General features: G+C 40.0%; 1 protein-coding gene across 1 annotated transcript in view; it reads right to left on the bottom strand.

Annotated features, from left to right (window-relative positions):
- The window catches only part of EFCAB1 (EF-hand calcium binding domain 1), a 32,863-nt gene that overhangs the window by 12,336 nt on the left and 9,164 nt on the right, over window positions 1-11,363 (bottom strand). The window contains exons 3-4 of the mRNA XM_026649460.2: window positions 10,979-11,083; window positions 1,939-2,090 (exon numbers count right to left, since the gene is read on the bottom strand). Of these exons, the coding sequence (XP_026505245.1) occupies window positions 1,939-2,090; window positions 10,979-11,083 (257 nt within the window). The remainder of the gene's footprint in view (window positions 1-1,938; window positions 2,091-10,978; window positions 11,084-11,363) is intronic.

Raw genomic sequence — 11,363 nt, 5'->3', positions numbered from 1 at the left:
GGACAAAAGGAGAGGCCCCGAGATAGGACAGACTCTTCTGCTGAGCTAAGAGTATAGCTGGAAAGATTAACAATATTGCTGGGTGGGTTAAGTGAACTACTGTTGTGGCTCCTTGTGGCATGTAGCAGTTTAGAGTCCTTTTTCCTTTGTAGAGAGGCAAAGTTTGTCTTGTAAATGGCTTGTCTAGTTTTTGTAAAGTCTATCCATGAGGAAGTTTGTGTGGAAGGTTGGTTTCTTATGAGAGTATCCAGTTTTGAGAGCTCATTCTTAATCTTTCCCTGTTTGCTGTATAGGATGCTGATCAGGTGCTTTCGCAGTTTCTTTGAGAGTGTGGGAGAATACTTTAACCTGTCTGGCCATTCTATGACAGACCTGCGGGTGGCTATCTTAAAACAGAAAAACTTCAAAAACAGACTCCAACGAGAGACTGCTGAGCTGGAATTGATATGCAAACTAGACACAATCAACTCAGGATTAAATAAGGACTGGGAATGGCTGAGCCATTACAAACATTGAATTTATCTCCCCTTGTAAGTATTTTCACACTTGCTTCTTATCAAACTGTCTGTACTGAGCTATCTTGATTATCATTTCAAAAGTTTTTTTTCTCTTACTTAATTGGCCTCTCAGAGTTGGTAAGACAACTCCCACCTGTTCATGCTCTCTGTATGTGTGTATATATATATCTCCTCAATATATGTTTCACTCTATATGCATCCGAAGAAGTGGGTTGTAGCCCACGAAAGCTTATGCTCTAATAAATTTGTTAGTCTCTAAGGTGCCACAAGTACTCCTGTTCTTTTTGTGGAATAAACAAGTTTTAAAAAAATGCTGTTGCAGCCATGCAGTGCTTGTTTATGGCTCAGTTAAATCAGACAGTTTGAAGAATATATCAACACATTTTTTAACTTTATTGTTCTTGACATTCTTAATATTGCTCCATTGTTGCCAACTTTTGTGATTTTATCATGAGTTTTGTGATATTTGGTGTTTTTCTTAAAAGCCTCAACTCATCTTACTAAGTGAGAATCTCAGCTTTTATACTTTTAAAAAAAGTAAGTTTCTAGTCCTCTAGGGTTAATTTTTTCAAGCTTTTCTCCATAACCATAAGTTTTAAAACATAGAAAGCAAATAAGAAGAACCCTAAAATTACATTTTAAAATCTCATTATTTTTAAGCCAATTTCATATTTCTGTGAGCCTGACCTGATTTTTGAATGTTTGAGGTTGGAAATTCTATTGTTCTCTCACACATAACATTACTTGAATATTAAACAATTTATACTTCTCGTATGGCAAAGAAAGAGTGACAATTTGCCTATGTTACTAGAAATGTTGCTACAACTTTAGCATCCAATTCTGCATTCGTTACTCACAAGATAGTCCCATTGATAAGGCCCTTAGTTTACACGAATAGCCTTGGGGTTGTACTCTAACAGCATTAGTAAACTGGAGAAATAAGATTTACCTAATAAAAATCAAGTGATAACATACAATTTTAGTAAAGAATAAAATTGTAGGTGACACCTTTTATGAAATAAATACAGAGCAAGTTTGAGAATCATATGTTCTCATAGTAGAGATCAGCTACACCTTGGAGTTTTGTCTACTGGACTTTTAAAAAAATATTCCCAAGTCTAAAAATAAGTACCTTTAGTTGATCAGGAGAAAATATATTAGTGTGATGAACAGAGCAAGGAAGGATAGTTTTGTTAGGACACTGGACTGGGATTCATGAGATCTGGGTTATATTTTTGGCCCTTTCTTAGACCTCCTGTATGACCTGGGCAAGTCACTTAATATCTTTGTGCCTCAGTTTCCATTTGTAAAGTAGGGATAATATTTTCCTACCTCCTACAGTTGTTGTGAAGATCAATTCATTTATATTAGAGAGGTGCACCTTAACCAAAATAAACTGCTATTTAGGTTTGATACTTGCCATTTTCTTCAGTGTTATTTCTACCAAGTCCTTAATTCCCTCATCAGGATCTTCTTCTGATGGTTGTTTTAGCAGGCTATTCTTCAGCATATGAAACATTTCCTCTCTTGAAATGTATCCATCACCATTCAGATCATAGACCTCAAAACAATCTTTTCAAAAGATAAATCTAATTTAATTTCATACAATAATTTCCCAAATCATTAGAGTTGCTTGTTAGTTAGTTATGTGTTAGAACAGGTAAAGACAATTTTATACTGAGTAGCTCAGGAACAGAGAAGATTTGCCATGTACAAATGTTTTATGCTGATTGTTAATTATAATTTACGGATTGTTCTTAGCTGAAATGAAGATTAGCTATAATATATAATAGAGATTGAACAATATTATGCAATGCATAATAAATGACAGATTTTAAATAATAGTTACAAAAGTGAGTGGTTATTTGGATATAAGGAAGGCTGTAAGAAAGTTGAGTTTTTGGTCCTAAAGTTGAGGACACAGTTTGTTAAAGTTGCAGTTTGGGGTGCAGATGTGGGTGAGTGGCTGGGGGGGGCTGCAGAATCTAAACTTGTTTTGTAAATGATTAAATGTCAAGTTGGCAGCAGAGTCCTTTACCCTTCAACAGGGGCTGGATACTCCCTATTCCACCAATCCATAGGGTGGAGGCCTGAGCCCTGGCACCCTACAGTTAGAGTCTCAATGCGTGGATGAGACGATGGTGTAGAGAGGAGGGGTTTACATTCATTAGGAACTGGGGAAACTTTTGGGATGGGGGGAGCCTATACAGGAGAGATGGGCTCCACCTAAACCAAAGTGGAACCAGAGTGCTGGCACTAAACATTAAAAAGGTTGTAGAGCAGTTTTTAAACTAGGAGATGGGGGAAAGCAGACTGCTGCAGAGGAGCACGTGGATCGGACAGAGACTTCTTTTAGGGGAGAGTCTAATGATAGAGAATCTCCAGGTTATAGTCAGGAGCAGAGGATGGAAGAGGATAATGTAAGGGCCAGATCAGATGATAAACATTCACATAAAAAAGAATCTAACACATCAGAAAAGGGCAGACAAATAAACAGTGACAAGTTTTTAAAGTGCTTGTACACAAATGCTAGAAGTCTAAATAATAAGATAGGTGAACTAGAGTGCCTCGTGATAAAGGAGGATATTGATATAATAGGCATCACAGAAACCTGGTGGACTGAGAGCAATCAATGGGACACAATCATTCCGGGGTACAAAATATATCGGAAGGACAGAACAGGTCGTGCGGGGGTGGGGGGGAGTGGCACTATATGTGAAAGAAAATGTAGAATCAAATGAAGTAAAAATCTTAAGTGAATCCACATTTTCCATAGAATCTCTATGGATAGAAATTTCATGCTCTAATAAGAATATAACATTAGGGATCTATTATCAACCACCTGACCAGGACAGTGATAGTGATGATGAAATGCTAAGGGAAATTAGAGAGGCTATCAAAATTAAGAACCCAATAATAGTGGGGGATTTCAATTATCCCCATATTGACTAGGAACATTTCACTTCAGGACAAAATGCAGAGATAAAATTTCTCGATACTTTAAATGACAGCTTTATGGAGCAGCTGGTACGGGAACCCACAAGGTGAGAAGCAACTCTAGATTTAGTCCTGAGTGGAGCGCAGGAGCTGGTCCAAGAGGTAACTATAACAGGACCGCTTGGAAATAGTGACCATAATACAATAGCATTCAACATCCCTGTGGAGGGAAGAACATCTCAACAGCCCAACACTGTGGCATTTAATTTCAAAAGGGGGAACTATGCAAAAATGAGGGGGTTAGTTAAACAGAAGTTAAAAAGTACAGTGACTAAAGTGAAATCCCTGCAAGCTGCATGGGCGCTTTTTAAAGACGCCATAATAGAGGCCCAACTTCAATGTATACCCCAAATTAAGAAACACAGTAAAAGAACTAAAAAAGAGCCACCATGGCTTAACAACCATGTAAAAGAAGCAGTGAGAGATAAAAAGACTTCCTTTAAAAAGTGGAAGTCAAATCCTAGTGAGGCAAATAGAAAGGAGCATAAACGCTGCCAAATTAAGTGCAAGAATGTCATAAGAAAAGCCAAAGAGGAGTTTGAAGAACGGCTAGCCAAAAACTCCCAAGGTAATAACAAAATGTTTTTTTAAGTATATCAGAAGCAGGAAGCCTGCTAAACAACCAGTGGGGCCCCTTGATGATCGAGATACAAAAGGAGCGCTTAAAGACGATAAAGTCATTGTGGAGAAATTAAATGGATTCTTTGCTTCAGTCTTCATGGCTGAGGATGTTAGGAAGATTCCCAAACCTGGGCCGGCTTTTGTAGGTGACAAATCTGAGGAACTGTCACAGATTGAAGTGTCACTAGAGGAGGTTTTGGAATTAATTGATAAACTTAACATTAACAAGTCACCGGGACCAGATGGCATTCACCCAAGAGTTCTGAAAGAACTCAAATGTGAAGTTGCGGAACTATTAACTAAGGTTTGTAACCTGTCCTTTAAATCGGCTTCTGTACCCAATGACTGGAAGTTATTGGTGTTACATTAGCTATTTAAAAAGGGCTCTAGAGGTGATCCCAGCAATTACAGACCGGTAAGTCTAACGTCGGTACCGGGCAAATTAGTCGAAACAATAGTTAAAAATAAAATTGTCAGACACATAGAAAAACAAACTGTTGAGCAATAGTCAACATGCTTTCTGTAAAGGGAAATCGTGTCTTACTAATCTATTAGAGTTCTTTGAAGGGGTCAAACAAACATGTGGACAAGGGGGATCCAGTGGACATAGTCTACTTAGATTTCCAGAAAGCCTTTGACAAGATCCCTCACCAAAGGCTCTTAAGTAAAGTAAGTTGTCATGGGATAAAAGGGAAGGTCCTTTCATGGATTGAGAATTGGTTAAAAGACAGGGAACAAAGAGTAGGAATTAATGGTAAATTCTCAGAATGGAGAGGGGTAACTAGTGGTGTTCCTCAAAGGTCAGTCCTCGGACCAATCCTATTCAACTTATTTATAAATGATCTGGAGAAAGGGGTAAACAGTGAGGTGGCAAAGTTTGCAGATGATACTAAACTGCTCAAGATAGTTAAGACCAAAGCAGGCTATGATGAACTTCAAAAAGATCTCACAAAACTAAGTGATTGGGCAACAAAATGGTAAATGAAATTTAATGTGGATAAATGTAAAGTAATGCACATTGGAAAAAATAACCCCAACTATACATACAATATAAGGGGGGCTAATTTAGCTACAACAAGTCAGGAAAAAGATCTTGGAGTCATCGTGGATAGTTATCTGAAGATGTCCGCGCAGTGTGCAGAGGCGGTCAAAAAAGCAAACAGGATGTTAGGGATCATTAAAAAGGGGATAGAGAATAAGACTGAATATATTATTGCCTTTATATAAATCGATGGTACGCCCACATCTCGAATACTGAGTACAGATGTGGTCTCCTCATCTAAAAAAAAGATATACTGGCACTAGAAAAGGTTCAGAAAAGGGCAACTAAAATGATTAGGGGTTTGGAACGGGTCCCATATGAGGAGAGATTAAACAGGCTAGTATTCTTCAGCTTGGAAAAGAGGAGACTAAGGGGGGATATGATAGAGGTATATAAAATCATGAGTGATGTGGAGAAAGTGGATAAGGAAAAGTTATTTACTTATTCCCATAATACAAGAACTAGGGGTCACCAAATGAAATTAATAGGCAGCAGGTTTAAAACAAATACAAGGAAGTTCCTCTTCACGCAGTGCACGGTCAACTTGTGGAACTCCTTACCTGAGGAGGTTGTGAAGGCTAGGACTATAACAGCGTTTAAAAGATAACTGGATAAATTCATGGAGGTTAAGTCCATTAATGGCTATTAGCCAGGATGGGTAAGGAATGGTGTCCCTAGCCTCTGTTTGTCGGAGGATGGAGATGGATGGCAGGAGAGAGATCACTTGATCATTGCCTGTTGGTCCACTCCCTCTGGGGCACCTGGCATTGGCCACTGTTGGAAGACAGGATACTGGGCTAGATGGACCTTTGGTCTGACCCGGTACGGCCGTTCTTATGTACAGCTGATCGCATCTCAGAGATCCCTGGAGGTCCTGTGCAGGGCTGGCATCACCAGGGCTACCCCATCCTAGCCCTGTGTCCTATGGGAGAAACAAGCCTCAGCCCCTGCCTGGTCGCACTCACCAAGGAGGAGGAGAGCAGGGAAAGACTGTAACTCATACTCTTTCTCCTGCCATTCCCTAAACATGTTTAATATGTGGTGAAAGTTTGTTTCCAAACAATTTGTAAACTGACACCTATATGAAAAAAACTGAGTGAGAGGCAGATAGGAGAGAACGGACTCAATTACCCATACTCCTGAGGTATTGTTACCTTTGCATTACAATTAGAGGGTGAACCCTAACCAGTTCAGAAGCTGGGCTATAAAATCTGAGCATGAGCTATATCAGTTCAAAAATGGCAAATCAGGCATCCTTTAATGCAGAGAGAGAATCTCGAAATACTATAAAAATAAGGTTTTTTACTATATATGTTAATCAATCAACAAAAATACTTGTTATTGCTTCCTCTTTGCTAATACATGACTGCTCTCAATGAGTCTTGTGATACTGCAGTACAAGATACAAGTGATATACCTAACCTTCACAACAGCAAAAATATGTTTCTGCCTTTGGATAAAATCCTGCCCCCGTTGAAGTCAATAGGCATTTTGCTACTGACTTCAATAGAACCAGGATTTCATCCTTTGTCTTAAGGATGTGCTGCAACTGTGGAGTCAGACAGCTGTCAGTAATTGACAAATTCCTTCCCAATGCACAATGAAAATATAAACTGCATCATACTATATTCACAGTGCTTAAACAATCAAAATTCCACAAAGCTAACCAAGGTTAAGCTCCAAACAAGCCAGAAACAGCTATTTTATGTTGAGCATTTTTCAATTTTCTTTCCTTTTTATTTTTCTCTGTTCCTTCTCCTTGGGCACACAGATTGCTAGCTCGTTTAAGCTGTGATGAAAAACTGTTTCCCCTCTTTCAAAGCCCTTAATCTTTTAAATAGAACTTCTTAGCAAGTTTGGTAACAGTCTTTCTCCCCTTAAGTCTAAAGATGCAGTTTTGCTTTTTCAGCAACACTGTGATGGTAGACAGAGAGCTTGTCAGACAGAGTGGCTTTACTCAGATTAATCGAATTTCAGAGTAGTCATTTGAGAAAGGTGACCAAGTATTGCAGTTTGATGGGTGTTCTGGATGATGATACAAAAACTGGTATTGTTTCAGTATAATGGGGGTCTGTACCTCCAGCATTGTGGTTATGTTGAGGTCCAGTTGCATCTGGTGTTGGGCTTCAGTACAGGTGAGTCGCATCATACGCACATTTAACTTACATGAATTCAACTATACGCGCTCGGCAAAAAAAAAAAAGAAAAACCACAAGATACCTGTAAATAGTGCGGGCCCACCATTCCACTCAATGAGCGTATGCCCCGGAGTGAGCGTGAGATGGGAGACGTGAATCTGCTGTTCCCTCAGTCGGTCTCAGTTCCTGCGTGCCTCTCATAGTGTGAGCATCTCGCCGCACTGAGTGTGATTCTAGTGTTTAAAGATACGTATTTTTCGTACAACATGGCCCCCTAAATGCAAGCCAACTACTTCATCTGGTGCTCAACTGAAGAAACAGCGATCTGTTCCAACGCTGGAGGAAAAACTGGCTGTGTTGGACTTATTGAGAGACGGTATGTTGGTCTCCAACGTGGCGCGTAAATATGGCCGCAACGAATCTAGCATCCGTGCCATCAAGATTCGAGAGAGAGAAATTCATCAAGCCGTGGCATCAAGTACTCCAATAACTGCTAAGGTGATGAGCCAGGTGTGTGATAAGACTTTAAGGAAGACTGAAAAGGCATTAAACTTATGGCTGGAAGACATGAACTGTAAACGTGTGCCTATCGATGGCAACAAGTTGCGAGAAAAGGCTCTTAGCCTCTACGCACTGTTCAAACCTCTTGCAGAAGAGGGACAGCCTTCTGATGAGAAGGAATTCAAAGCCAGCCAAGGTTGGCTTAACAGTTTTAGGAACCGCCTCAACCTCAAAAACGTGCAGACTACTGGTGAAGCTGCAGCGGCCAATGAGGCAGCAAAAGCCTACCCCGAACAATTAAAGAAAAATCACAGAAGAAAAGGGCTATCTTCCAGAACAAGTTTTTAATGCTGACGAGACTGGGCTCTTCTGGGAAAAAAATGCCCAACCACACTTACATTTCGAAATCAGAAAGACAAGCCCCTGACTTCAAAGCAGCTAAAGACCGTGTGACTGTGTTGTTTTGTGGCAATGTGGCTGGGCGTTTAATAAAGCCAGGCTTGCTCTACAGGGCTGCAAATCCCCATGCCCTAAAAGGCAAGAACAGAAATCTCCTGCCTGTGTTCTGGCAATCAAATAAAAAGGCTTGGGTGACGGCAGCATTATTTCTGGATTGGTTCCACAAACGTTTCATTCCGGAGGTCAAGCGGTACTTCGAAGAGAAAGGACTTGACTTTAAAGTGTTGCTGATCGTAGACAATGCTCCTGGCCACCCTGTGGCATTCTGGTTTGCACATAACGACGTTGAAATAGTCTTTCTCCCCCCGAATACCACCTCCATCCTCCAACCTCTTGACCAAGGCATGATTCGCTGTTTCGAGGCCACGTACACGAGGCTTACATTCGCACGGATATGTAGCGCTATGGATGCTGATCCCAATCTTAATGTGATGGAGTGTTGGAAGTCCTTCAACATTGCCTGTTTAATTAAAGTGATGCAATCAGCAATGGATGCAATCAAGCCTGAAACAGTCAATGCATGTTGGCGAAACCTATGGAAAGAATGTGTGAATGATTTTAAGGGTTTCCTGACCATTGACAAAGAAGTGAAATGCATTGTTCAGGTGGCCAGGCAAGTGAGTGGTGATGGCTTCGTCGACATCCTTGAGGAAGAAATTGAAAAATTAATTGAAAGCCATAGAAAAACATTGACTAATGAAGAGTTAGAGGAACTGATAAAATTGTCTACAGAAGACGAAGATGATGACGACGAACAGGAAGAGCCAGCAAGTTGGAATCTTCATAAATTTGCTGAAGTGTTCCAAGCAGCGAAACACTTGAATGATTTAATTTCTGAATACGATCCCTCTATGGAACGAAGTCTCAAAATCACATGTAGTATTACGGACTATTTGAGACCGTATCAAGAAATGTTTGAGCAGCTCAAGAGACAACAGCGACAGTTGCCGATCACCATGGTTTTTCAAGGAAAAACAACCAGCAGCAGATGAGCCTACGCAATCAACTTCTCTAGCTGAACCAGAGCCAACCACTTTGTCTACGACTCACTCTCCGTCACCTCCGTCTCCTGGATCGACATCAAGCCCTGACGACCCCACTGTAATTACCCCCTGTAATTAAAAATACAGTACTGTAAGATTATATTTTGCATATGTACTCATATACTGTACATTACTGTATACATTATACATATTACTGTACAGGGTTGTATACACAAAACCATGTACAGTATACTGTACTTTATGGGCGATTTAAGGGCTTTTCAAGGGTAATTTTGACTATATGCGATTTTCGCCTTACGCGCTGACTTTAGAACCTAACCCCCGCGTAAGATGCGACTCCACTGTATGGCTCTTACTCTAGAATTATGTGAGGGAAATAAATTTGTGGAGCCCCTGACATCACTGCAGGGCACAGCACGAAACAGTTCAAAGGCCAAGCCCAGCACAAATGCAGCTGAGCCCCAGATTCATGTGTGAAGGCATGGAAAGAGATGCTGGAGGCCACAGGCCTTGTTTAGACTAAAATAGAAGGTATATTTTTAAACCGCGGTAGCTAACTTATATGAAAGTTGCAGGTTGAAAGGCCTGTGATAGAGATGGATATGGAGAAGACTGACAGCGCGCGCACACACACACACTCACTTCCCCTTCTAGCTGCAAGTGGCTCCAAGTTTATCTTGGCTTTCAAACCATGTCAAGCCCAGCTCCAAAGAACAAATGACTCTAAACCAATCCTGACTTCTGCTAAAACCTTCTGGTCCTTTCCTTTGCCAATTACACTATTAAGAAAAAGCTTTCAGTCAGCAAAATACCCACCCAACCCTCCTATTTGTAAATACTATTCCAAACTGGTTTAGCCTACTTGTATTTGTCAATACTTGAGCTGGTCAAAATATTTTCAGTGAAACATTTTTCTGTCAGAAAGTGCTGTTTTGTTGAAAGAGAAATGTTTCTTGGAAACATATCTGTTTCAATGACAGATTTGGCAGGAAGGTTTCTCAGATCCAGTTTTGACTCTTGGAGGGATGGAGGTGGGGAAGTTAGTGTGACTCTGTAGCCCAGGGGCTAGGGCACTGGCCTGCAATGTGGGAGACCCATGTTCAACTCCCAGCTCTGCCTGATTTGGATGGAAAACACAAAAGTCCAACGGTAACAAGCTTAGGAGGACGCAACCCAGTGTCATTATGTCCACCTCTTGTATCCGACCAAGCAATTGCTTTTGCTTAAAATGAATGCAGAAATTTTAAAAAGATCTTAAGAGATTTTAAGATTAGATTAAAGGCTATGCTTCAAAATAACAATCTCACTATTTTAGGCTTTTACTCCAGTGTCTAGGACAGAGTGGCTTCTGGACTTCTCTGCACTGACTTAGTCCCTGTGAGGCTCCCCATGAACAGCATTTCACATGCCCCAGTTTGGGCCTTTAAATGTCTTTAATTCTTGGTCTTAATATCTTGATAAAGACTTTTTTCATGTCTGTGGGCTCTCATACAAGCACAGAAATGGAAAACACAAAATTCCAATGGTAACAAGCTTTGAAGAACTCAACCCAGTAGCATGAAATTGTTCAAAGGAAAACCCTCCAATTATCCTGAATTTTATAACAGCAGATGATTAGTATTAGTTACATTTAAAAAGTAGATTTAAATAGTCATAAATTTAATTATTACTAAAAATTGACACACACATAAACCTTACATTTCATCTTTTCTTCTAATGTCCCGCGAAGAAATATTGATAAACCTTCCACCCATTCTGTTACACTGACACAGCTGTCATTGTCTGTGTCAAAAGCACGGAACACTGAAAAGAGGAGAAAAGCTAGATGTATTGCAAATATAATACTTACAGAGGGGCAATGCAAAGACAAACAATTCAAAATGGTTTTGACAAACTGAAGAAGTGGTCTGAAATAAATATCATGAAATTCAATAAGGACAAATGCAAAGTACTACAATTAGGAAGGAATAATCAATTGCACAAATATAAAATTGGAAATGACTGCCTAGGAAAAAGTACTACAGAAAAGGATCTGGGGGTTATAGTGGATCACAAACTATCTAGAGTCAACAAAGTAATACTG

This window comes from Terrapene carolina, unplaced genomic scaffold, assembly GCF_002925995.2.
Source record: "Terrapene carolina triunguis isolate 2854851 unplaced genomic scaffold, T_m_triunguis-2.0 Scaffold84, whole genome shotgun sequence".
Taxonomy (NCBI): Eukaryota; Metazoa; Chordata; order Testudines; family Emydidae; genus Terrapene; species Terrapene triunguis.
The sequence above is the reverse complement of the archived record's forward strand: the minus strand, read 5'-3'. Positions and strand labels throughout refer to the sequence as shown.